The 26,380-nt window shown below is 52.0% G+C and overlaps 2 protein-coding genes and 1 pseudogene across 9 annotated transcripts in view; all 3 read left to right on the top strand.

The window, feature by feature from the left end:
* ANKRD24 (ankyrin repeat domain 24) overlaps positions 1-6,174 on the top strand; it is a 42,171-nt gene extending 35,997 nt beyond the window's left edge. For all 6 annotated transcript variants that reach the window (XM_030796677.1, XM_030796680.1, XM_030796678.1 and 3 more), the window contains 4 exons: positions 1,224-1,391; positions 4,185-4,310; positions 5,493-5,558; positions 5,795-6,174. In XM_030796677.1, the coding sequence (XP_030652537.1) occupies positions 1,224-1,391; positions 4,185-4,310; positions 5,493-5,558; positions 5,795-5,872 (438 nt within the window). In that variant the 3' untranslated portion in view covers positions 5,873-6,174. The remainder of the gene's footprint in view (positions 1-1,223; positions 1,392-4,184; positions 4,311-5,492; positions 5,559-5,794) is intronic.
* A 1,823-nt stretch (positions 6,175-7,997) lies between these two features.
* Positions 7,998-18,059, top strand: EBI3 (Epstein-Barr virus induced 3). 2 transcript variants are annotated; one of them, XM_030796523.1, is made up of 6 exons: positions 7,998-8,018; positions 9,809-9,954; positions 11,851-11,983; positions 13,690-13,868; positions 15,234-15,391; positions 17,508-18,059. In XM_030796523.1, the coding sequence occupies exons 2-6, from the start codon at positions 9,888-9,890 to the stop codon at positions 17,658-17,660; spliced, it is 690 nt and encodes a 229-aa protein (XP_030652383.1). In that variant the 5' UTR covers positions 7,998-8,018; positions 9,809-9,887; the 3' UTR covers positions 17,661-18,059. The 2 variants fall into 2 exon arrangements, with proteins under 2 accessions (XP_030652383.1, XP_030652382.1); XM_030796522.1 differs by lacking the exon at positions 7,998-8,018 and having other exon boundaries at positions 9,499-9,954.
* Positions 18,060-23,005: 4,946 nt separating this feature from the next.
* LOC100593519 lies at positions 23,006-23,558 on the top strand (annotated as a pseudogene). Its single transcript, XR_001114936.2, has one exon. The product of XR_001114936.2 is annotated as a 40S ribosomal protein S15a pseudogene (transcript).
* Positions 23,559-26,380: the final 2,822 nt, after the last annotated feature.

Raw genomic sequence — 26,380 nt, 5'->3', positions numbered from 1 at the left:
CAGGCTGGTCTTGAACTCCTGACCTCAAGTGATCCACCCACCTCAGCCTCTCAAAGTGCTGGGATTATGGGCATCAGCCTCCGCGCCTGGCCTTGAACAGACATTTGACCCTGCAGCCATCCTGACCTCTTGGAATTTTCCACTTGTCTTTTCTCTCTTTCTTTCTTTTCTTTTTTCTTTCTTTCTTTCTTTCTTTCTTTCTTTCTTTCTTTCTTTCTTTCTCTTTCTTTCTTTCTTTCTTTTCTTCCTTCCTTCCTTCCTTTCTCCTTCCTCTCTCCTTTCTCTTTCTTTCTTTCTTTCCTTCCTTCCTTCCTTCCTTCCTTCCTTCCTTCCTTCCTTCCTTCTTTCTTTCTTCACCCCCCTTCCCTTCCCCCTTCCCCTTACCCTTCCCTTCCTTTCTTTTTTTTTCAGACAGGGTCTGGTCTGTCTGAAAAGTCACCCAGTCACCCAGGCTGAAGTGCAGTGGTACAATCATGACTCACTGCAACCTCCACCTCCTGGGCTCAAGTAATCCTCCCACCTCAGCCTCCCAAGTAGCTGGTACCACAGGTGTGCACCACTATGCTCGTCTAACTTTTTAATTTTTGTAAAGACAGGGTTTTGCCATGTTGCCCACGCTGGTCTCAAATACCTGAGCTCATGGCCGGGCACCGTGGCTCACGCCTGTAATCTCAGCACTTTGGGAGGCCAAGGTGAGTGGATCACCTGAGGTCAGGAGTTTGAGACCAGCCTGGACAACATCGTGAAACCCCGTCTCTACTAAAAATACAAAAATTAGGTTGGCATTGTGGCATGTGCCTGTAATCCCAGCTACTGGGGATTCTGAGGCAGGAGAATCACTTGAACCCGGGAAGCGGAGGTTGCAGTGAGCCGAGATTACACCACTGCACTCCAGCCTAGGCGACAGAGCAAGACTCTGTCTCAAAAACAAAACAAAACAAAACAAGAAAACAGTAGCTGGGCATGGTGGCACCTGTGGTCCCAGCTACTTGGAAGGCCGAGGTGGGAGGATCACTGAAGCCTGAAAGATTGAGGCTACAGTGAGCCATGATCGCACCACCGCATTCCAGCCAGCAGTGCAGCTCTGGAGCAACAGAGCAAGACCCTGTCTTAATAAAAAATCCAAAAAGAAAAGAACAAAGTAGAAGGGGTATATGAATTCTGGGGTCTAGCATCATTGAAGTCTTAGTGTCCTGAGAGTCATGCGTGGGCTTGGGCCACAGGTGCAGCGTGAGGCCCTGTTCATGAAGAGTGAGCGACATGCAGCCGAGGCACAGCTGGCCACAGCAGAGCAGCAGCTACGGGGGCTACGGACCGAGGCGGAAAGGGCTCGCCAGGCCCAGAGCCGGGCCCAGGAGGCTCTGGACAAGGCCAAGGAGAAGGACAAGAAGGTGGGTGCCCCGTCTCCCACACTCAGTCAGGGAGGCATCCACTCAGCAAAGGTTGGGGGCAATCTACGAAGGTCCCCACTGCAAGGGCCTTGGAAAATCAACCCATTTTCCAGAAGGGAAACTGAGGCTCAGAAATGGAAGGGGACCTGGTTACAGCCTCTGACAAGTCAGACACACACAGGCTGCTGTTCCAGGTACTAATTATAACTACAGTTACATTTATTTTATTTTTATATTTGAGACGGACTTTTGCTGTGTCGCCCAGGCTGGAGTGCAGTGGCATGCTCTTGGCTCACTGCAACCTCTGGGTTCAAGCAATTCTCCTGCCTCAGCCTCCCAAGCAGCTGGGATTACAGGCACGCACCACCACACCCAGCTAATTTTTTATATTTTTAGTAGAGATGGGGTTTCATCATGTTGGCCAGGCTGGTCTCGAACTCTTGAGCTCAAGTAACCCGCCCGCCTCAGCCCCCAAAAGGGCTGGGGTTACAGGCGTGAGCCACTGCGTCTGTCTCCACAGTTACATTTATTGAGTGCTTACTGCATGCCAGGCCCTGTGGACTTGATGCATTTAATCACATCCAGTTCTCACAGGATAGGGGCTTTTATTATCACCATTTGAGGAAACGTAAGCACAGAGAGGTGAAGTCACTTGCCCAAGGTCACACAGCCATGCAGTCTTTCAGCTAGGTTTGTACCCACTTTCCCACTTTCTGTTCCTAAACAATACTAATGATGATAACAACAGCCTCCAGGTGTTAGACTGGGAATTTTTCACACATTACCTTTTTTAATTGTTGTTTTGTTTTTTTTTTTTGAGGCAGAGTCTTGCTCTGTCGCCCAGATTGGAGTGCAGTGGCGTGATCTCGGCTCACTGCAAACTCTGCCTCCTGGGTTCATGCCATTCTCCTGCCTCAGCCTCCTGAGTAGCTGGGACTACAGGCACCTGCCACCACACCCGGCTATTTTTTTGTATTTTTAGCAGAGACGGGGTTTCACCAGGTTACTGGGATGATCTCGATCTCCTGACCTCGTGATCCGCCTGCCTCGGCCTCCCAGAGTGCTGGGATTACAGGCAGTGAGCCACCGTGCCTGGCCTCACACATTACCATTTTTAATCTTCCTGCAACCCTAAAAGCCAGAAAGCTTTTTTTTTTTTTGACAGGGTCTCACTTTGTCACCCAGGCTGGAGTACAGTGGCGCAATCTCAGCTCATTGCAGCCTCGACCTCCTGGGTTCAAGCCATCTTCCTGCCTCAGCCTCCTGAGTAGCCAGGACTACAGGTCCGTGCCAACCATGCATGGCTAATTTTTTTCTTTCTTTTTTTTGAGAGATAGTTTCACTCTGTTGCTCAGGCTGAAGTACAGTGGCACGATTTCGGCTCACTGCAACCTCACCTCCCGGGTTCAAGAGATTCTCCTGCCTCAGCCTCCCGAGTATCTGGGACTACAGGCGAGTGCCACCACACCCGGCTAATTTTTGTATTTTTAGTAGAGATAGGGTTTCACCATGTTGGCCAGGCTGGTATCGAACTCCCGACCTCAGGTGATTCAGCCTCCCAAAGTGCTGGGATTACAGGCGTGAGCCACCATGCCTGCCCTGTTTTTTTTGTTTTTTGTTTTTTGGTAAGAGACGGGCTTTCGCCATATTGCCCAGGTTGGTCTCAAACTCTTGAGCTCAAGCAATCTGTCTGCCTCGGCCTCCCAAAGTGGTAGGATGACAGGCGTGAGCGACCGCACTTGGTTTCAGAAAGTATTTTTGTCCCCATTTTCCAGATAAGCAAACCGAAGCTTTAAGAGATGAAGTGAGTGGCTCAAAGTCATGCAAGATGTCACTGGACAGGAGACGAGACACCCAGAGTCCCAGGCGCTTCAGCATAAAGTATGACCCAGCCTCGACTCACTGTGGGACCTTAGACCAGACACTTCACCTCTCTGAGCTTCAGTTTCCCCTCTGTAATGGGAGGGCAAAATTGCAGTTAGGATGATGGTTTATCTATAGCCTGGTTTCTTCCCTTGCGCACTGTGGACACCAGGGCAGGATCATTTCCTGGGCTGGGGCCGTCCTGGGCGTTGCAGGGGACTGAGCAGCGTCCCTGACCTCCACCCACTCCATGCCAAGAGCTCCTCCAAGTGGTGACAACCACAGATGTCCTCACACAACACCCAGTGTCCCCTTGGGGGGCAGAATTGCCTCAAGTTGAGAACCCCCCGATCTATAGTAATAATAAGGCCCAGCATTTATTGAGTGCCTACTGTTGACCAGGCACAGTTTAAACTTAATCTTTGTGCAGGATCACGGCAACTACTAAGTTAAGATCTGTTGGCCGGGTGCGGTGGCTCATGCCTGTAATCCCAGCACTTTGGGAAGCCGAGGCAAGTGGATCACCTGAAGTCAGGAGCTTGAGACCAGCCTGGCCAACGTGGCGAAACCCCATCTCTGCTAAAAATATAAACATTAGCCAGACGTGATGATGGGCACCTGTAGTCCCAGCTACTGAGGAGGCTGAGGCAGGAGAATTGCTTGAACCTGGGAGGCGGAAGTTGTAGTGAGCTGAGATCACACCACTGCACTCCAGCCTGGGCAACAGAGCAAGACTCTGTCTCAAAAAAAAAAAAAACAGACAAAAACAAAAACAAAAAAATATGAAAACCAACCTTAGCTTGTGGGTTGTATAAAAACAGGTCGCGTTGGTAACCATAAGCATCTAAAATATAAATAAATAAATAAAATTAAAACAGGCTGTGGGCCAGATCACCTTAGAGTGATCGCTGACAGCACCCGCATCCCCAGATCACAGAACTCTCCAAAGAAGTCTTCAATCTTAAGGAGGCCTTGAAGGAGCAGCCGGCCGCCCTGGCCACCCCTGAGGTGGAGGCCCTCCGTGACCAGGTGAAGGATTTACAGCAGCAGCTGCAGGTAAGGGCTAGGCTGGGCAGGGGCCAGGGGACCATCAGGGTGGAGGAGTCCAAATATTTACCAATCAGCACAGCGCAGGTGGGAATCCCAGGAGAGGGACTGGGGTAGGCAGGTGGGGTCCACATCACATGCACAGCATGGCCAGGAAATATTTCCTTTATTTTTTTTGAGACAGGGTCTCACTCCATCGCCCAGGCTGGAGTGCAGTGGCAGAGGCTCGGCTCACTGCAGCCTCTGCCTTCTAGGTTTAAGCAATTTTCATGCCTTAGCATCCTGCATAGCCGGAATTGCAGGCACGCACCACCACACCCAGCTAATTTTTGTATTTTTAGTAGAGATGGAGTTTCGCCATGTTGGCAAGGCTGGTCTCGAACTCCTGGGCTCACATGGGCCTCCCAAAGTGCTGGGATTACAGGCATGAGCCACTGCTCCTGGCCGCCCCCGCCTTTTTTTTGGACATAGGATCTTGCTCTATTAGGCTGGAGTGCAGTGGTGCAATCATAGCTCACTGAGCAGCCTTGGCTCACTGCAACCTCTGCCTCCCGGTTCCAGGTTCAAGTGATTCTCCTGCCTCAGCCTCCTGACTAGCTGGGACTACAGGTGTGAGCCACCTTGCCTGGGAAATTTTTTGTTTTTTTGAGACGGAGTCTCACTTTGTCGCTCAGGCTGGAGTGCAGTGGCATGATCTCGGCTCACTGCAGCCTCCGTCTCCCAGGCTCAAGCGATTCTCCTGCCTCAGCCTCCTGAGTAGCTGGGACTACAGGCACGTGCCACCACGCCAGGCTAATTTTTTGTACTTTTAGTAAAGACAGGGTTTCACCATGTTAGCCAGGATGGTCTTGATCTCTTGACCTCATGATCCACCTGCCTTGGCCTCCCAAAGTGCTGGGATTACAGGCATGAGCCACCGCGCCCGGCCAATTTTTGTATTTTTAGTAGAGACGGGATTTCATCACGTTGGTCCAGCCTGGTCTTGAACTCCTGACCTCAAGTGAGCCACCCGCCTCGGCCTCCCAAAGTGCTGGGATTACAAATGTGTGCCACTGTGCCCGGCCATATTTTCATATTTTAGCAGTCGGCCATCAACATACAGGCTTGGGGTGCAAAGGGTGCTTTTTGGTGTGTTTTGCTCAGGGGGGAGGTGGTCCTGCTCTTCTGAGTGCCCCTCCCTCGTGCCCACAGGAAGCTGCCAGGGACCACTCCAGCGTGGTGGCTTTGTACAGAAGCCACCTCCTATACGCCATTCAGGTGAGTGGCTCAGCTCCCGGGTGCCCGGTGGCTTTGGGCATGCCACGGTTGCTCTCTGGGCCTCAGTTTCCCCTTCTGTAGAGTGGGAGGCTGGTCCTGGGGAGAGGTTCGTGGCGTGTGGGAGCCCACCTGTATGCATTTCCCTCCTGGCTGGCTTGGTCTATGGGAGTGGCGGAGGGACCTGGGGCAGCCGTTGGGGGTACACTCAGGGTCTCCCTCTACTCTCCCGACCCTAGGGCCAGATGGATGAAGATGTGCAGCGGATTCTCAGCCAGATTCTGCAGATGCAGAGACTCCAGGCTCAGGGCCGCTGAGAAAGGCCAGGCCCAGTGGCTACACTGACCACATCTACACAGGGAGCTCACCCCCGCTGCAGGCCCCTTGCAGACTGGCTTCACTTGGTCCCATCCAGGCCCATGCACTTGGAGACCAGCCTGGGTCCCTGCCCGACCATCCCCAGCTGGCTGCATCACCCCACCTCGTCTCTGCACGCACACACTGGTCAGTCTGGACCTGGGGCATGACCGCCCCTCCCCCACCACTGGAGAATCTGTGAGTCCCTGTGTCCTCCACATCCAGATGCCAGCCCGGGAATAAAGGCATTCTGTGCACAGGACCCACGCGTGCCGTCTGCTTGCTGGGCTTGCACTGCAGGGAGGGGAGGGGGTGGCCCAGAAAAGGAAGCACTCACACCCCTCCCCACCTACCCCACGCCACAAATCAGCCATCAGGATAAACCCCATCTTTTATCTTTCTTTTCTTTTGAGACGGAGTCTCACTCTGCCGCCCAGGCTGGAGTGCAGTGGCGAGATCTCGGCTCACTACAACCTCTGCCTCCTGGGTTCACGCCATTCTCCTGCCTCAGCCTCCCAAGTAGCTGGGACTACAGGCGCCCGCCACCACGCCCGGCTAATTTTTTATATTTTTAATAGAGACGGGGTTTCACTGTGTTAGCCAGGATGGTCTCAATTTCCTGACCTCGTGATCCTCCCGCCTTGGCCTGCCAAAGTGCTGGGATTACAGGCGTGAGCCACCGCACCCGGCCTCTTTTATTTTTTTTTTTTTTATGCGGAGTCTCCCTCTGTCACCCAGGCTGGAGTGCAGTGGAGTAATCTCGACTCACTACAACCTCTGCCTCCCGGGTTCAGGTGGTGCTCCTGCCTCAGCCTCCCGAGTAACTAGGATTACAAGGCACGTGCCACCACGCCCGGGTCATTTATGTGTTTTTAGTAGAGACGGGGTTCCACCATGTTGGCCAGGCTGGTCTTGAACTCCTGACTTCAGGTGATCCACCCACCTCAACCTCCCAAAGTGCTGGGAATACAGGCATGAGCCACTGTGCCCAGCCTTTGGATAAACTCCATCTTAATGCAATATTTCAAAAAGGCAAAATGGGTGCAAAAAAAGTGTATGATGAAGTAAGTATGGAAATATGAAAGGCAGGATTGGCCAGGTGCGGCGGCTCATGTCTGTCATCCCAGCACTTGGGGAGACCAAGGTGGGAGGATCACCTGAGCCCAGGAGTTGAAGACCAGCCTGGGCAACATGGGGAAACCCCATCTCTATCAAAAATACAAAAATTAGCTGGGCATGGTGGCACACACCTGTGGTCCCAGCTACTCAGGAGGCTGAGGAGGGAGGATTGCTTGAGCCCAGCAGTTAGAGGCTGTTGTACTCCAGCCTGGGTGACAAGATTAAAAAAAAAAAAAAGGAAAGACAGACACTTTATTAAATCCTAAGGCTGGCCATGGTGGGAGCCCCCTGCCCCCAGTCTCTCCCTGCCCCTTGGCAACTCCCCTGAAATCCCCATGGGTTTCTTGGCGTTTTTCAGCAGAGGGGAGGTGGGAGTGGGAGCGGGGATCCCCGAGCCTGTCCAGCCTGCCTCTGGGGGTTTCCTTGTTCCTGGGCATCCCGATTGCTGGGATATCTGCGGTGGCAGCTACCTCCCCAGGCCTGTGCTCCTGTGTCTCTCTCTGTCTCTCCTCTCCATGTCTCTGTCTTTTTTTTTTTTGAGACAGAGTTTCGATCTTGTTGCCCAGACTAGAGTGCAGTGGCGCGATCTCAGCTCACTGCAACCTCCGCCTCCCGGGTTCAAGCAATTCTCCTTCCTCAGCCTCTGGAATAGCTGGGATTACAGGCACGTGCCAACACGCCCAGCTAATTTTTGTATTTTTAGTAGAGACGGGGTTTCACCATGTTGGTCAGGCTGGTCTCGACTCCTGACCTCAGGTGATCCACCCATCTTGGCCTCCCAAAGTGTTGGGATTACAGGCATGAGCCACCACATCTGGCTTTTTTTTTTTTTTTTTTTTTTTTTTTGACACAGAGTCTCACTCTATCTCCCAGGCTGGAGTGCAGTGTTGTGACCTCGACTCACTGCAACCTCCACTTACTGCAACTTCCGCCTCCCAGGTTCAAGCGATTCTCCCGCCTCAGCATCCCAAGTAGCTGGGATTACAGGTGCACACCACCACGCCCTGCTAATTTTTGTATTTTTAGTAGAGACGGGGGTTTCACCATATTGTCCAGGCTGGTCTCAAACTTCTGACCTTGTGACCCGCCCACCTCGGCAGCCCAAAGTGCTGGGATTAGAGGCATGAGCCACTGCACCCGGCCCTCTGTCTTCTTCTCTTATCTCTCTGTCTCTCTGTGTCTCTCATCTCCCCATATCTCTATTTCTGTCTTCCTCTCTTGTTTCTGTCTCTCTTTTGTCTCTCTTTCTCTGTCTCTGTCATCTCCCCATCAGTCTTTTTGTTGTTGTTGTTGTTGTTCTTTTTGAGACGGAGTCTCACTCTGTCACCCAGGCTGGAGTGCAGCGGTGTGATCTTGGTTCACTGCAACCTCTGCCTCCTGGGTTTAAGTGATTCTACTCCTCTGCCTCTGGAGTAGCTGGGATTACAGGTGCCCGCCACCACGCCCAGCTAATTTTTGTATTTTTAGTAGAGACAGGGTTTCACCATGTTGGTCAGGCTGGTCTCGAACTCCCAACTTCAGGTGATCCATCCGCCTCGGCCTCCCAAGGTGCTGGGATTACAAGTGTGAGCCACCGCGCCCCACCATCTCTCTATCTCTGTCTATCCTACTCTCTCATCTCTGTCTCTCTGTCTCTGTCTCTCATCTTCCCATCTGTGTCTCTCTTTCTGTCTTCCTCTCTTATCTCTGTCTCTGTGTCTCTCTCATCTCCCTGTCTAGCTCTGTCTTCCTCTCTTATCTCTGTCCCTCTGTATCTCTTCTTCTGTCTGCTCTCTGTGTGTCTCTTTCTCTGTTTCCATCATCTCCCTGTCTCTCTCTGTCTCTGTGTCCTCCTCCTCTCATCTCTGTCTCTCTGCCTCTCTCATCTCTGTGTCTCTGTCTCTCTCATCCCCCTGTCTCTCTCTGTGTCTGTCTCTGTCATCTCCCTGTCTCTCTATCTCTGTGTCCTCCTCCTCTCATCTCTTCTGCCTCTCTCATCTGTGTCTCTCTCTGTGTCTCTGTCTCTGTCATCTCCCTGTCTCCGTATCCCTCTATCTCTGTGTCCTCCTCCTCTCGTCTCTCTCTGCCTCTCTCATCTTTGTCTCTCTCTGTGTCTGTCTCTGTCATCTCCCTGTCTCTCTATCTCTGTGTCCTCCTCCTCTCATCTCTGTCTCTCTGCCCCTCTCATCTGTCTCTCTCTGTGTCTCTGTCTCTGTCATCCCCTATCTCTGTCTGTCATCTCCCTTTCTTTCTATCCCTCTATCTCTGTGTCCTTCTCCTCTCATCTCTGTCTCTCTCTCTAGTCTTTGTCTCTCTCTGTGTCTCTGTCTCTGTCATCTCCGTGTGTCTCTATCTCTGTGTCCTCCTCCTCTCGTCTCTCTGCCTCTCTCATCTGTGTCTCTGTCTCTGTCATCTCCCTGTCTCTCTGTATCCTCCTTCTGTCTTCTCTGTCTCTCGGCCTCTCTGCCCCATCTCTGCCTCTGTCTCCCTCCATGTCCCCAAGCCCCTGCCTGCCTGGGGTTTCCCCCGCTTCAGGGCAGCGGAAGGAAGGCCAGCAGGACATGCTGTGCTGGGAAAAGCCAGCAGGTCTCCACTTCTCCCTTTCACAGCCTCCTCCCCCTGCCCCCACTCTCGGGGCCTTCCGAGCAGGGGTGGCCTGTGCTCCCCAGGGGGCTGGGGCTCCTCCACACCCTAATTCATCTCCCTAGCAGCCCCACGAGCCCCACCAGTGAGTCAGACCTGAAGGAAGTCGGGGATGGGGCGGGCCTTGACCCTGGGCTGGGCTTTCCCCTGGGCAGGTCCCAAGTCCTCACCTCCCCTCTCAAGTCTCCCACGACGTTCCCACCCCCGCTCCTGAGAGCAGAGCTGGCCACAGCCATGACCCCGCAGCTTCTCCTGGCCCTTGTCCTCTGGGCTGGCTGCCCGCCCTGCAGTGGAAGGAAAGGTATGTGGGGCCCCTGGGGGGTTGGGGGGCCCAGGCAGACAGACATGACACGAGGACTGGCCTCGGATCACTGGCCTCAGATCATGTCTGGGGTGGGAACTCACACGCCTCCTGTGTGCCCACTGGTGGGATGGGATTACCCTCCCATTGTACAGATGGAGGAACTGAGGCACAGAGAGGCAGAGTGCCACGTTGGGGGTGGAAGGATGTCACCTTGTGGGTGATAGGGACTGGCAGTCACAGCTTAGAGGTATCCATAGAGTTACACAGACATAGGTGTGAATTTGAGTCACAGTCATTCATTTTGTTTCTTTTTGGTTTTGTTTTTTGAGACAGAGTCTCACTCTGTCGCCCAGGCTGGAGTACAGTGGCACCATCCCAGCTCACTGCAAACTCCGTCTCCTGGGTTCAAGCGAGATTCTCCTCCCTCAGCCTCCCGAGTAGCTGGGATTATAGGCGCCCGCCACCATGCCCGGCTACTTTTTGTATTTTTAGTAGAGATGGGGTTTTACCATGTTGGCCAGGCTGGTCTTGAACTCCTGACCTCAGGTGATCCACCCGCCTTGGGCTCCCAAAGTGCTGGGATTACAGATGTGAGCCACCGCACCTGGCCGACATTCATTCATTTTGCACTAGAGAACGTTTCCATGTCCTTGAAGACAAAATGGTTACAGCAGGGCATGGTGGCTCATGCCTGTAATTCCAGCATTTTAGGAGGCCAAGGCATGAGGATCACGTGAGGCCAGGAATTCGAGACCAGCCTGGGCAACATAGTGAAACCGGCCCCCACCAATCTGTACAAAAAATTTAAAAATTAGCTAGATGTAGTGGCACGTGCCTGTAGTCCCAGCTACTTGGGAAGCTGAGGTGGGAGGATTGCTTGAGCCCAGGAATTGGAGGCTGCAATGAGCTATGATTGTGCCACTGCACTCCAGCCTAGGTGACAGAGTGGGATACCTGGTCTCAAAATAATAATAATAATAATTTATAGGCTGGGTTTGGTGGCTCACGCCTGTAATTCCAGCACTTTGGGAGGCCAAGGCAGGTGGATCACCTGAGGTCAGGAGTTTGAGACCAGCCTGGCCAACATGGTGAAACTCCCTCTCTACCAAAAATACAAAAATTAGCCAAGCGTGGCCGTATATGCCTGTAATCCCAGCTACTCGGGAGGCTAAGAATCGCTTGAACCCGGGCGGCGGGGGTTGCAGTGAGCCGAGATTGTGCCACTGCACTCCAGCCTAGGCGACAGAGGGAGACTCCCTCTTTAAAAAAAAAAAAAAAAAAAAAGGCCGGTGCGGTGGCTCACGCCTGTAATCCCAGCACTTTGGGAGGCCGAGGTGGGCGGATCACGAGGTCAGGAGATCGAGACCATCCTGGTGAACATGGTGAAACCCCGTTTCTACTAAAAATACAAAAAATTAGCCGGGCGTGGTGGCGGGCGCCTGTAGTCCCAGCTACTCGGGAGGCTGAGGCAGGAGAATGGCGTGAACCCCAGGAGGCGGAGCTTGCAGTGAGCCGAGATCACACCACTGCACTCCAGCCTGGGCGAAAGAGCGAGACTCCTTCTCAAAAAACAAAAAAAAAAAAAAAAAAAAAAAATTACAAAAGACAGAGCACAGTAAAATCTCTCCCTCTTACCCAAGTTCCTCTCTGTAGATGCTTAACCTCAGCCCCCCTCTCTGGAAAATGGGCTAATAGTTCTCACCTAGATGCATTTCGGTGGGGATAAAAGATGACAGATGCCTTTTGTCCATGTACCTATTTATTCTGCAAGACTTTATTAGGCACCTACCATGTACCTGGCGCTGGCTGGCAACGTGGCAGGAGCCCAGCACATGCGAGGGCTGTGACAATCTGGGGGTGAATCAGAAGCTCACTCTTTCTGTCTTCCTCCAGGGCCCCCAGCAGCTCTGACGCTGCCCCGGGTGCAATGCCGAGCCCCTCGGTACCCGATCGCCGTGGATTGCTCCTGGACCCTGCCGCCTGCTCCAAACTCCACCAGCCCCGTGTCCTTCATTGCCACGTACAGGTCAGAGAGCCTGGAAGGGGGCCTCGGGGACACTGGATTTCCTGGAGAGCCCAGGACTCTGGCCCTGAGAGCCCTGGGGTCAGGAAAACTGGAGACCCAGACATCCTGAACCCCAGGCCTATGGAATTCTAGGGCTGCCCCGCCCAGTAGAAATATACTTTCTGGGCCAGGCACAGTGGCGCATGCCCTATAACCCAGCGCTTTGGGAGGCCGAGGTGGGTGGATTGCTTGAGGTCAGGAGTTTGAGACCAGCTTGGGCAACATAGTGAGACACTGTCTCTACAAAAAATTTTAAAAATTGGTCAGGTGCAGTGGCTCATGCCTGTACTCCCAGCTACTCTGGAGGCTGAGGCAGGAGAATCGCTTGAACCCTGGAGGTGGAGGTTGCAGTGAGCCGAGATGGTGCCATTGCACTCCAGCCTGGGCAACAGAGCGAGACTCCATCTCAAAAAAAATAATAATAATACTTCCTAGGTTGGGCACAGTGGCACATGCCTGTAATCCTAGTACTTTGGGAGGCTGATGTGGGAGGGTCACTTGAGGTCAGGAGTTTGAGGCCAGCTTGGGCAAAATAGTAAGACCCTGTCTCTACAAACAATTTTTTAAATTAGCTGGGCATGGCCAGGCGCAGTGGCTCACGCCTGTAATCCCAGCACTTTGGGAGGCCCAGGTGAGCGGATCACGAGGTCAGGAGATCGAGACCATCCTGGCTAACACGGTGAAACACCATCTCTACTAAAAATGCAAAAATTTGCCAGGCATGGTGGCACGTGCCTGTAGTCCCAGTTACTCAGGAGGCTGAGACAGGAGAATCGCTTGACCCAGGAGGTGGACGTTGCAGTGAGCCAAGATCGCGCCAATGTACTCCAGCCTGGTGACAGAGTGAGACCCCGTCTAAAAAAAAAAAAAAGAAAAAGGAAAAGAAAATTAGCTGGGCATGTTGGTATTGCCTGTAGTCCCAGCTACTCTGGAGGCTGAGGTGGGAGGATCACTTGAGCCCAGGAGTTTGAGACCAGCCTAGGCAACATAGCAATATCCTGTCTGTATTTAAAATCAAAAAAATTAGCTGGATGTGGTGGCACACATCTGTAGTCCCAGCTACTTGGGAGGCCGAGGTGGGAGGATCACTTAAGCCCAGAAGTTTGAGACCAGCCTGGGCAACATACTGAGACCCCTGTCTGTAGAAAAAAAATTTTAAATTAGCCAGGAATGGTGATGTGTGCCTGTAGTCCCAGCCACTCTGGAGGCTGAGACAGGGAAGGTCCCTTGAGCCAGGAGTTCAAGGGTATAATGAGTTAGGATCATGCCACTGCACTCCAGCCTGGGCACCAGAGGGAGACCCTGTCATGAATGAATGAACGAATGAATGAATGAATGAAGAGATGAATGAATGAAGGGATGAATGAATGAAGGGATGGATGAATGAATGAATGCTGACATCCCAGAAACCTTTAGAATCCGGGACCCTAGCATCTAGCTTGGGTTGTAATCCCCGACCTGAACCATCAGGGGCACCGTCATGTTGGGGCCCATGCCCCGCCCCCGGGGGAGTGGCACGGCCACCACCAGGACCCCACCCCAGGATCCCCATCCGCTGCCCCCTCCTGTTCCTGCCTCTCCTTGAGGTCCCGGGTCAGGTCCAGCAGCAGGAGGTGCTGAGGCCACAGGCGCTCCCAGAGGTGCTCAGCGAGCCCCACCCTATGCAGGCTTGGCATGGCTGCCCGGGGCCACAGCTGGCCCTGCCTGCAGCAGACGCCAGCGTCCACCAGCTGCACCATCACGGATGTCCAGCTGTTCTCCATGGCTCCCTACGTGCTCAATGTCACCGCCGTCCACCCCTGGGGCTCCAGCAGCAGCTTCGTGCCTTTCATAGCGGAGCACATCAGTGAGTGGGGGCGGCAGTGGGGGCGAGGGCGGGGCTGCCGTCTCCTTCCAGCTCCCCCCACCTCACCTCCCACCTGTCCTCCAGTCCTGCTTCTGCACCTTCACACTTCAGCAAAAATCTGACCCCTTCTTCCCCCTCCTCTACCAGTACATGGAGCACCCCCATCATTGACAGCCCAGTCCCCTCCATCCTGAGCCCTGGCCCCCACAGTCTGTCCTTCCCACAGCAGCCACCAGAGGGCGCCTGAGAGCACCTGAGTCAGGGTCCATCCCTCTGCCTACAGCCCTCCATGGCTCCCACCTGCCTTGGGGTCAAAGCCAAGTCCTTCCTACTGCCCACCAAACCCTGGACAACCTGCCCTGTCTCCTCCACGCCCTCCCCTCCTCCCTGTCTCCCCCTTGCTCACTCTGTTGTAGCCACATGGGCTTCCTTGATGTTCCAACATGCCAGGAATGGTTCTGCCCCAGGGCCTTTGCATGGGCGGTGCCCTCTACCTGGAACACCTTCCCCAAAATGTCCCCATGACTTATTCCCTCACCTCCTTCGGGTCTCTGTGCATACATCACCTCCTCAGTGAGGCCTCTCCTGAGTAGATTATTAAAAATTGCAAGCCGTGGCTAGGCTCAGTGGCTCACACTTGTAATCCCAGCACTTTGGGAGGCTGAGGCAGGCCGATCACCTGAGGTCAGGAGTTTGAGACCAGTCCTGGCCAACATGGTGAAACCCTGCCTCTACTAAAAATACAAGAATTAGCTGGGCATGGTGGCAGGTGCCTGTAATCCCAGCTACTCAGGGGGCTGAGGCACGAGAATCACTTGAACCCAGGAGGCGGAGGTTGCAGTGAGCTGAGATTGTGCCACCGCACTGCAGCCTGGGTGAGAGAGCGAGACTCTATCTCAAAAAACAAAACAAAACAAAACAAAAAAATTGCGGCCACTGCCATTCCTGCACTCCCCAGCTTTCTTCCCTATTCTGTGTGACCTATGGATTTATTTCCTGCCTTCCCCCTGATGGATTGTGAGTTCTATGAGGACAGGGGTAGGTCAGTTAAGGTCACTGCTTTGTCCCCTCTGTGGCAGCCCCAGGCACACAGTTTCTCAATAAATATTTGTTGGTTGAGCCAGGCATGGTGGCTCACAGCTACTCGGGAGGCTGAGGCAGGAGAATCGCCTGAACCTGGGAGGCAGAGGTTGCAGTGAGCCGAGATTGCACCACTGTACTCCAGCCTGGGTGACAGTGTGAGACTCTGTTTCAAAACAAACAAACAAACAAAATATATATATAATATGTTGGTTGAATGAATGAGTGAATGAATGAATGACTGGATTCACTGTCCCCTGACCCTGCTTCCTGCTTGTCTGTCAGTCAAGCCCGACCCTCCAGAAGGCGTGCGCCTAAGCCCCCTCGCTGAGCGCCAGCTACAGGTGCAGTGGGAGCCTCCCGGGTCCTGGCCCCTCCCAGAGATCTTCTCACTGAAGTACTGGATCCGTTACAAGCGTCAGGGAGCTGCGCGCTTCCACCAGGTGAAGAGGATGAGCGGGAGGCCGGAAAGGGTGGCGCCTGGCAGAGGGAATGGTTTTTACCAAGACCAGCAGGGGTGCTGGGCTCTTGCACATAGCTTGCGATTCTGGGTGCATTGAATAAGAGCAGTCCAGCAATCTGATTCCTAGGCCTCTACCGAAAAGGATGGAAAGCAGGGACTTGCACAAGCCATCGCACACCCGTTTTTGTTGTTGTTGTTATTGTTCTGAGACAGAATCTCACTCTGTTGCCCAGGCAGTGGCACAATCTCGGCTCACTGCAAACTCTGCCTCCCAGGTTCAAGCGATGCTCCTGCCTCAGCCTCCGGAGTAGCTGGGATTACAGGCACGTGCCACTATGCCCGGCTAATTTTTGTATTTTTAGTAGAGATGGGGTTTCACCATGTTGGCCAGGCTGGTCTCACAAACTTCTGATCTCAGGTGATCTGCCTGCCTCGGACTCCCAAAGTCCTGGGATTACAGGCGTGAGCCACCGAATTGTTGACTTTATTGACTGATTGATTGAAACAAGGTCTCGCTCTGTCACCCAGGCCGGAGTGCAGTGGCGCAATCTCAGCTCGCTGCAACCTCCGCCTCCCAGGTTCAAGTGATTCTCCTGCCTCAGCCTCCTGAATAGCTGAGACTACCTACATGCGCCCACCACGCCCGGCTAATTTTTGTATTTTCAGTAGAGATGGGATTTTGCCATGTTTCCCAGGCTGGTCTCAAACTACGGAGCTCAGGTGATCTGCCTGCCTGGGCCTCCCAAAGCTTTGGGACTACAGGTGTGAGGACTTCACCTGGCCAGAATTAGCCATTTTAAAGTGAACATTTCTGGCCGGGCAGGGTGGCTCACACCTGTCATCCCAGCACTTTGAGAGGCCAAGTTGGGAGGATTGCTTGAGTCCAGCAGTTGGAGACCAGCCTGGGTAACATAGTGAGACTCCCAACTCTACAAAAAATGTAAACATTAGTTGGGTGTGGTGACACACACCTGTACCCCCAGTTAAGAGGCTGAGGTGCGAGGATCACTTGGGCCTGGAAGATTGAGGCTGCAGTGACCCGTGTTGGCACCACTGCCTTCCGGCCTGGGTGACAGAGACAGACTCTGTCTCCCAACTTAAATAAACTAAATAAAATAAAAAGCATGGTTAGGCTGGGTGCAGTGGCTCATGCCTGAAATCCCAGCACTTTAGGAGGCCAAGGCAGGCAGATCACTTGAGGTCAGGTGAAACCCCATCTCTATTAAAAATACAGAAATTGGCCGGGCGTGGTGGCTCATGCCTGTAATCCCAGCACTTTGGGAGGCTGAGGCGGGCAGATCACGAGGTAAGGAATTCGAGAACAGCCTGACCAACATGGTGGAATCCCAGCTCTAGTAAAAATACAAAAATTAGCCGGGCATAGTGGCACGTGCCTGTAATCCCAGCTACTCAGGAGGCTGAGGCAGGAGAATCGCTTGAACCCGGGAGGTGGAGGTTGCAGTGAGCTGAGATCGCACCACTGCTCTCCAGCCTGGGCGACCGAGTGAGACTCTGTCTCAAAAACAAACAAACAAAAATTGGCCAGGCATGGCGTGGGTGCCTGTAATCCCAGCTATCTGGGAGGCTGACGTGAGAGGATTGCCTGAGCCCAGAGGCAGAGGTTGCAGTAAGCCGAGATTGCCCCACTGCACTCCAGCCTGGGCAACAGAGTGAGACTGTCTCAAAAAAAAAAAAAAAAAAAAAAGCATGGTTAATATAGTGGGACCAGGGGTAAAGGGAGGTATGGGGTCCTATCCCAGAGGTCCTGGTTTAGTCCCGAGGAGGAGAAAGAAGAGGATTATAGGGATCAGGGGTGTCCTGGTGAACAAAGACCCTCACGGGTGAGACATCCACAGGGGCTAGTGTGGTCCAGGAAGGATTCGTGAGAGAGGTGGCTCTGGGGACCAAACAGACAGAAGCCAGGATTGGGAGGAGCCCGTGATGCTCTTTGGGTGGGGCCGCACAGTTGGGGCCAGAGTCCTGGACTGGAGGCTGCAGGGGGCAGGGAGGACCGCAGGCTCCGTTGTGTGGTTCTGTGCACAGTGGCCCCTCTCCATCTTCTCGTTCTAGTGACCTGACGCTCTCTCTTCTCTCAGGTGGGGCCCATTGAAGCCACGTCCTTCATCCTCAAGGCTGTGCGGCCCCGAGCCAGGTACTATGTCCAAGTGGCGGCTCAGGACCTCACAGACTATGGGGAACTGAGTGACTGGAGTCTCCCCGTCACTGCCGTGATGAGCCTGGGCAAGTAGCAAGGGCTTCCTGCTGCCTCCAGACAGGACCTGGGTCCTCGCCACCCTAAGCCCCAGGACACCTGTTGGAGGGCGGATGGGATCTGCCCAGCCTGGGCGCGAGTCCTTGCTTTGCTGCTGCTGAGCTGCGGGGCAACCTCAGATGGCCGGTTTTTCCCTTTAAGCCTCAGTTTCTCTAGCTGAGAAACAGAGATATACTACTCTCTCCTTTACCACAGTGCGGGGCTGACTGAATTGTCACTGTGAGATATTTTTTATTGTTTAATTAGAAAAGAATTGTTGCTGGGCTGGGCGCACCTGTAATCCCAGTTACTGGGAAGCCGAGGTGGGCCAGGAGCTCGAGACCAGTCCAGGCCACATAGCAAGACCCCATCTCTAAAAAATTAATATAAAATAAATCAGCCACGTGTGATATTGCGTGCCCACAGTCCCAACTACTCAGGAGGCTGAGGTGGGAGAATCACTTGAGTCCAGGAGGTTAAGGCTGTGGTGAGCTGTGATCACACCACTGCCTTCATGCCTGGGCAACAGAGCAAGACCCTGGTTTTTTGTTTCTGTTTTTGTTTTTTAAATCATAGTTGAGGCCGGGTGCGGTGGCTCACGCCTGTAATCCTGAGGCCAAGGAGGGCAGATCACGAGGTCAGGAGTTCGAGACCAGCCTGACCAACATGATGAAACCCGGTCTCTACTAAAAATACAGAAATTAGGTGGGCATGGTGGCCTGCGCCCGTAATCCCAGTTACTCAGGAGGCTGAGGCAAGAGAGTCGCTTGAACCTGGGAGGCGGAGGTTGCAGTGAGCTGAGATTGCACCACTGCACTCCAGCCTGGGCAACAGAGTGAGACTCCGTCTCAACACAAAAACAAAAAAAAATAGTTGAAATGAAGACTCCAGCTGGGTATGGTGGCTCACGCCTGTAATCCCAGCACTTTGGGAGGCCGAGGCAGGTGGATCACTTGAAGTCAGGAGTTCAAGACCAGCCCGGCCAACATGGTGAAACCCTGTCTCAACTGAAAATACAAAAATTAGCCAGGCGTGGTGGTGGGCGCCTATAATTCCAGCTACTCAGGAGGCTGAGGCAGGAGAATTGCTTGAACCCAGGAGGCAGAGGTTGCAGTGAACTGAGATCGCGCCACTGCACTCCAGCCTGGGAGTGACTAAGACTCCGTCCGAAAAAAATATAAAGAAATGAAGACTCCTCCCTTCAATTAGATGAGATCCAGTGAGGACTTAGCCATAAACCAAAGGGCACAGACACCACAAATCCCCACTCCCGTAGTGTCAGGGCTGGACCAGGGGACATCATGGGCCTGGGGATGCCAGGGTTGGGTGGCAGGGATTCCGCCTGGAGTGGGACAGTAGAATCCATTCAGGGGCAGGTGCAGTGGCTCACTTCTGTAATCCCAGCACTTTGAGAGGCCGAGTCAGGTGGATCACAAGGTCAGGAGTTCAAGACCAGCCTGGCTAAGATAGTGAAACCCCATCTCTACTAAAAATAATAATAATAATGCAAAAAATTAGCCAGGAGTGGTGGTATCCACCTGTAGTCCCAGCTACTTGGGAGGCTGAGGCGGGAGAATCGCTTGAACCCAGGAGGTGGAGGTTGGGAGGTTGCAGTGAGCCAAGATCGCGCCACTGCATTCCAGCCTGGGCGACAGAGTGAGACTCCATCTCAAAAAAACAAACAAAAAAAAGAGAATCCATTAAGAATCCATTCAGGTTATCAGTTAGGTTGGTTCGCGCAGATGTCAGCCTCATTGAGGACAGACACCAATAAGGTATGAGTGGCTCTGGGGAGATTTAACTAAACAGTGGGCAAGGAAGGCAGCCAGGCCCTGAAGGAGAGAGAAACAGCCCTGGGCTTGTCTGTGGATTCCACTTGGGTCTCCAGTCAAAAGTCACCTCCTCCGAGAAGCCTTCCCTGACTACCCCATCTGTGGTAGGTAGAGTAACACTCCCCAATCCCGCAAAGACATCCACGTCCCAATCTCCAGAGCTCATGAATATTTTGCCTGATGCAGCCAAAGGAACTTGGTAGGAGTGATTACATTAATAATCTCAAAGATCTTTAAAGATTAAAGATCTTTCATCAAATTAATGAAAATAGGCCGGGCACGGTGGCTCACGCCTGTAATCCCAACACTTTGTGAGGTCAAGGCAGGAGGATTGCTTGAGGCCAAGAGCTCCAGACCAACCTGAACAACACAGTGAGACACCCATCTCTAAAAAAATAAAATAGGCCGGGCGTGGTGGCTCGTGCCTGTAATTCCAGCACTTTGGGAGGCCGAGGCGGGCAGATCATGAGGTGAGGAGTTCGAGACCAGCCTGACCAAGATGGTGAAACCCTGTCTGTACTAAAAAATACAAAAGTTAGCCAGGCGTTATGGCACACACCTGTAGTTCCAGCTACTCGGGAGGCTGAGGCAGAAGAATCACTTGAACCTGGGAGGCAGAGGTTGCAGTGAGCCGAGATCGTACCACTGCACTTCAGCCTGGGTAAAAGAGCAAGACCCTGTCTCAAAAAAAAAAAAAAAAAAAAAAAAAAAATAGGCCGGGCTCGGTGGCTCACGCCTGTAATCCCAGCACTTTGGGAGGCCCAGGTGGGCAGATCACGAGGTCAGGAGTTCGAGACCAGCCTGACCAATATGGTGAAACCCCGTCTCTACTAAAATACAAAAAAAATTAGCCAGACGTGGTGGCACATGCCTGTAGTCCTAGCTAATCGGGAGGCTGAGGCAGGGGAATCGCTTGAACCTGGGAGGGGGAGGTTGCAGTGAGCTGAGATTGCGCCACTGCACCCCAGCCTGGCAACTGAGCGAGACTCCATCTCAAAAAAAAAAAAAAAAAAATTAAAAATTAGCTGGGCTTGGTGGCTCACAACTATAGTTCCAGCTACTTGGGAGGCCAAAGTGGCAGAATCGCTTGAGTCCAGGAGGAGGAGGCTGCAGTGAGCTGTGATCGCGCCACTGCACTCCAGCCTGGGTAGCAGAGAAAGACTCCGTCTCAAAAAAAAAAAAAAAAAAAAGCCAGGCACGGTGGCTCACGCCTGTAATCCAGCACTTTGAGAGGCTGAGGCAGGCGGATCACGAGGTCAGGAGATCAAGACCATCCTGGCGAACACAGTGAAACCCTGTCTGTACTAAAAATACAATTAAAAAAATTAGCCAGGCATGGTGGCAGGCGCCTGTAGTTCCCGCTACTCGGGAGGCTGAGGCAGGAGAATGGCGTGAACCCGGGGGGCGGAGCTTGCAGTGAGCCGAGATCGCGCCACTGCACTCCAGCCGGGGAGACAGCGAGACTCCGTCTCAAAAAAAAAAAAAAGTATTTCTAAAAAATATAATAGATGCCAGGCACAGTGGCTTACACTTGTAATCCCAGCACTCTGAGAGGCTGAGGTGGCTGGATTGCTTGAGCTCAGGAGTTTCAGAGCAGCCTGGGCAATATAGTGAGACCCCATCTCTAGAAAAAATACAAAAGTTAGGCAGGCACGCTGGTACGTGCCTGTGGTCCCAGCTACTCTGGAGGCTGAGGCAGGAGGATGGCCTGAGCCCAGGAGGTTGAGGCTTCAGTGAGCTATGATTGTGCCACTGCACTCCAGCCTGAGTGAGACAGACCCCGTCTCAAAAAAAAAAAAGATTAATAGGGATGGGGTCTCACCGTGTTCCTCAGACTAGATTCCAACTCCTAGTCTCAAGCATTCCTCTCACCTTGGCCTCCCAAAGTACTGGACTTACAGGACTGATGAGCCACCATGCTCAGCCCATTTTTATTTCTGACCTGTAAAACTATAATAAATGTGTGTTGGGCAGACGCAGTGGCTCATGTCTATAATCCCAACATTTTGGGAGGCTAAGGTGGGAGGATCACTTGACCCCAGGAGTACTAGACCAGCCATGGCAACATATCAAGACCGTGTCTCTCAAAAACAAATTTAAATTTAGCTGGGCATGGTGGCATGCACTTTGAGTCCCAGCCACTTGGGAGGCTGACGTGGGAGGATCTCTGAGCCTGGGAGCTCGAGGCTGCAGTGACTATGATCATAGCACCACACTCCACCCTAGGTGAAAAAGCAAGACCGCTCTCAGAAAAAAATATAAATAAATAAAACAAATGTGTGTTGTTTTTAGACACCGAGTTGGTGGTCATTTGTTCAACAGCCGTAGGCCCCTCAAGCATCACCTACAATTGCCCCTTTCCATCACTATCCATGGTCAAAAGATAAAGCTGCAACCTTGGCCAGGAGCAGTGGCTCACGCCTGTAATCCCAGCACTTTGAGAAGCTGAGGCAGGTGAATCACTTGAGGTCAGGAGTTCGAGACCAGCCTGGCCAACATGGTGAAACCCTGTCTCTACTAAAAATACAAAAATTAGCCAGGCATGGTGGCGCATGCCTGTGGCCCCAACGACTTGGGAGACTGAGGCAGGAGAATCACTTGAACCCGGGAGGTGGAGGTTGTGGTGAGCTGAGATCACGTCACTGCACTCTAGCCTGGGCAACACAGTAAGACTGCATCTGAAACAAAACAAAACAAATGCTGCAAGCTATATAGTTCAGAGATCTGAATTGGGTTTTCTTTGCAATTCTGGAATCAGACAACACCTCATTTCATCAAATTGAATTAGCTACTAAAACGCCAGCTGTTTGGTCTAGGTCTTCCTGCCCTCTGCACAGAAAGCCAATCACCGAGGCAACAAGGATTGCCAGGGAGGAAGGCTTTATTTTGCCACTGCAGTCAAGGAGAAGGGGTGGTAAATCCCAAATGTCTCCCTGACCAACTAAAATTGGGGAGTTTATATGGCTGGGGAATGGGAGAAAACAAATTCAGGGAGGATGTTTTTTTTTTTTTTTTTTTTTTTTTGAGACGGAGTCTTGCTCTGTCGCCCAGGCTGGAGTGCAGTGGTGCAATCTCGGCTCACTGCAAGCTCCGCCTCCCGGGTTCACGCCATTCTCCTGCCTCAGCCTCTCCGAGTAGCTGGGACTACAGGCGCCTGCCACCACGCCCGGCTAATTTTTTTGTATTTTTAGTAGAGACGGGGTTTCACTGTGGTCTCGATCTCCTGACCTCGTGATCCGCCCGCCTCAGCCTCCCAAAGTGCTGGGATTACAAGCGTGAGCCACCGCGCCCGGCCTTCAGGGAGGATGTTAAGGAAGTAATCTTGATGGATGATGGGGTCTGGCCTCTCATTGTCTGGATGTGATGATCTGATGAGTTTCAGTTCCTTGCCTGATGGTCAGTTTCCTGAGGAAGGAACCGAGATGAGAAAATGTAAGTTTCAAGTTTTAAGACTAGGGAGGATCCATTTCTATGTTTATTCAAATAATCATAAGTATTCGTTTTATGGAACAATTGGACCTGTTTCAGAATGTTTCCATGAGCTGAGCAGACAACATTAGGGGTTCTTTTTCTTTCTTTTTAAAGTCTGTTAGCTCTTTCCGCCAGCTTTCCATGCCGCCACAATGATGCGCATGAATGTCCTGGCAGATGCTCTCAAGAGCATCAACAATGCCGAAGAGAGGCAAACGCCAGGTGCTTATTAGGCTGTGCTCCAAAGTCATCGTCCGGTTTCTCACTGTGATGATGAAGCATGGTTACATTGGCGAATTTGAAATCATTGATGACCACAGAGCTGGGAAAATTGTTCACAACAATTGTGAACCTCACAGGCAGGCTAAACAAGTGTGGAGTGATTAGCCCCAGATTTGACGTGCAACCCAAAGACCTGGAAAAATGGCAGAATAATCTACTTCCATCCCGCCAGTTTGGTTTCATTGTACTGACAACCTCAGCTGGCATCACGGACCATGAAGAAGCAAGACGAAAACACACAGGAGGGAAAATCCTGGGATTCTTTTTCTAGGGATGTAATACATATATTTACAAATAAAATGCCTCATGGACAAAAAATAAATAAATAAATAAATAAAGTCTGTTAAACCTTCCACCTTTTTTTTTTTTGTTTTTTTTTTTTTTTTGAGACGAAGTCTGGCTCTGTCACCCAGGCTGGAATGCAGTGGCGCAGTCTCGGCTCACTGCAAACTCCGCCTCCCAGGTTCAAACGATTCTCCTGCCTCAGCCTCCCAAGTAGCTGGGACTACAGGCACCCACCATCACGCCCGGCTAATATTTGTATTTTTAGTAAAGATGGGGTTTCACCATGTTGGCCAGGCTGGTCTTGAACTCCTGGCCTCGTGATTCGCCTGCCTCAGCCTCCCAGAGTGCTGGGATTACAGGCATGAGCCACCATGCCCGGCCAAACCTTCCACTTTTGCAAAGCAGGTTTTATTTATTTATTTTGAGACAGAGTTTCACTCTTGTTGTCCAGGCTGGAGTGCAGTGGTGATCTCAGCTCACTGAAAAAGAGGTTGGTTTTGTAGACAGAAAAAGGCTGAGTAAAGCAGAAATAGAAACAAAAAGTGGATTGGTCTTTTCAAAGTTACTTTTCTTATCAAGTTTAGAGCAAAGGAGACTTTATCATGCTGGCTAAAACAGGCCTGTTCAGGGATTTTTTTTTTTTTTTTGAGACAGTCTCCCTCTGTCACCCAGGCTGGAGTGTAGTGGCACGATCTCGGCTCACTGCAGCCTCCACCTCCCAGGTTCAAGCGATTCTTCTGCCTCAGCCTCCCAAGTAGCTGGGACTACAGGCGTGTGCCACCCTGCCCAGCTAATCTTTGTATTTTTAGTAGAGACAGGGTTTCACCATGTTGGCCAGGATGGTCTTGAACTCCCGAGCTCAGGTGATCCGCCCGCCTCTGTTCATGGATTTGACTATTCTCTCTCTTTCTCTCTCTCCCTCTCTCTCTCTTCCCACTTCCTTCCAGTTCTCGATTTCTTGGAAAACCAGAAAAACAACTTAGTTTCAGCTTGGTGGTGTAAAACTTCTGCATGAGGGACTTTATTTTGGTTGAGTCTTTTGGGACTAGTGCAGTAGCTCCGTCCAAACCAATAGCTTCCTGTAAACTCTATTTAACACCATTCCTTGTCCCATATTATTGCATTCCTGGTGCCAGAAAAAGGGGTCCCTAGCCGGGCTTGGTGGCTCATGCCTGTAATCCCAGCACTTTGGGAGGCCAAGGCAGGTGGATCACCTGAGGTCAGGAGTTTGAGACCTGAGGTCAGGAGTTCGCCAACATGGTGAAACCCCCAACTCTACTAAAAGTGCAAAAATTAGCTGGGCGTGGAGGCAGGCGCCTGTAATCCCAGCTACTCTGGAGGCTGAGGCAGGAGAATCGCTTGAACCCGGGGGGCGGAGGTTGCAGTGAGCCAAGATCATGCCACTGCACTCCAGCTTGGGCAACAACAGCAAGATTCCATCTCAAAAAAAGAAGAAAGGGTCGGGCACGGTGGCTCACGCCTGTAATCCTAGCACTCTGGGAGGCCAAGGCCGGAGGATTGCCTGAGCTCAGGAGTTCGAGACCAGCCTGAGCAACATGGTGAAACCCCATCTCTACTAAAATATAAACATATATATATTAGCTGAGCGTGGTGGTGGGCACCTGTAGTCCCAGCTACTCGGGAGGCTGAGGCAGGCTAATTGCTTGAACTCGAGAGGCAGAGGTTGCAGTGAGCTGAGCTCGAGCCACTGCACTCCAGCCTGGGCGACAGAGCGAGACTCCATCTCAAAAAAAAAAAAAAAAAAAAGAAGAAGAAGAAGAAGGAGAAGGAAGAAGGAGAAGAAGGAGGAGGAGGAGGAGGAGGAGAAGAAGAAGAAGAAGAAGAAGAGGAAGAGGAAGAGGAAGAAGAAGAAGAAGAAAGAAAAATCGGTCCTAACCAGACTCCAAGAGAGGGTTCTTGGATCTCGTGCAGGAAGGAATTCAAGAGGAGTTTCAGAGTTCAAGGAAAAAGGAGAGTTTATTGAAAGCTACTCAGTTGGCCAGGTATGGTGGCTCACACCTGTAATCCCAGCACTTTGGGAGGCTGAGGTGGGTGGATCACCTGAGGTCATGAGTTCGAGACCAGCCTGACCAACATGGAGAAACCCCGTCTCTACTAAAAATACAAAATTAGCCGGACGTGGTGGCACATGCTTTTAATCCAGCTACTTGGGAGGCTGAGGTAGGAGAATCGCTTGAACCTGGGAGGCGGAGGTTGTGGTGAGCCGAGATTGTACCATTGCACTCCAGCCCAGGCAACAAGAGCAAAACTCCTTCTCAAAAAAAAAAAAAAAAAGAAAGCTACTCAGTTACAAAGTAGGGCATGCTCAGAAAACAGGAGGAGGAACACCGTGTCTTTGTTTTAAGGTTTTTTGTTTTTGTTTTTGTTTTTTGAGACGGAGTCTCTTGCTCTGTCACCCAGGCTGGAGTGCAATGGCACTATCTTGGCTCACTGCAACCTCCACTTCCCAAGTTCAAGCGATTCTCCTGCTTCAGTCTCCTGAGTAGTTGGGATTCAGGCATGTACCACCACGCCCGGGTAATTTTTATATTTTTAGTAGAGACGAGGTTTCACCATGTTGGCCAGGCTTGCCTTGAACTCCTGAGCTCAAGTGATCCTCCCAGCTCAGCCTCCCAAAGTGTTGGGATTACAGGTGTGAGCCACCATGTCCAATCGGTTTTAAGTTTTTCTTATATAGGGGTCTTATCTATATGAAAGCTATGTCCACGTGTGGGTGGGCTGACAGCATGACACAATGTAGTACTTTGTTGACTTAAAGAAGGTTATCCTGGCTGGGTGCAGTGGCTTGCACCTGTAATTCTAACACTTTGGTAGGCTGAGGCCGGCA

This window comes from Nomascus leucogenys, chromosome 17 (genome assembly GCF_006542625.1).
Source record: "Nomascus leucogenys isolate Asia chromosome 17, Asia_NLE_v1, whole genome shotgun sequence".
Classification (NCBI taxonomy): domain Eukaryota; kingdom Metazoa; phylum Chordata; class Mammalia; order Primates; family Hylobatidae; genus Nomascus; species Nomascus leucogenys.
The sequence above is the reverse complement of the archived record's forward strand: the minus strand, read 5'-3'. Positions and strand labels throughout refer to the sequence as shown.

Bases quoted from the DNA above. Each gene is read 5' to 3' on its own strand.
- EBI3 (XM_030796523.1), top strand. From the start codon at position 9,888: ATGACCCCGCAGCTTCTCCTGGCCCTTGTCCTCTGGGCTGGCTGCCCG. The intron at 9,955-11,850 runs GTATGTGGGGCC...GTCTTCCTCCAG, and splicing joins GCCCTGCAGTGGAAGGAAAG to GGCCCCCAGCAGCTCTGACG. The intron at 11,984-13,689 runs GTCAGAGAGCCT...CACCCTATGCAG, and splicing joins TCCTTCATTGCCACGTACAG to GCTTGGCATGGCTGCCCGGG.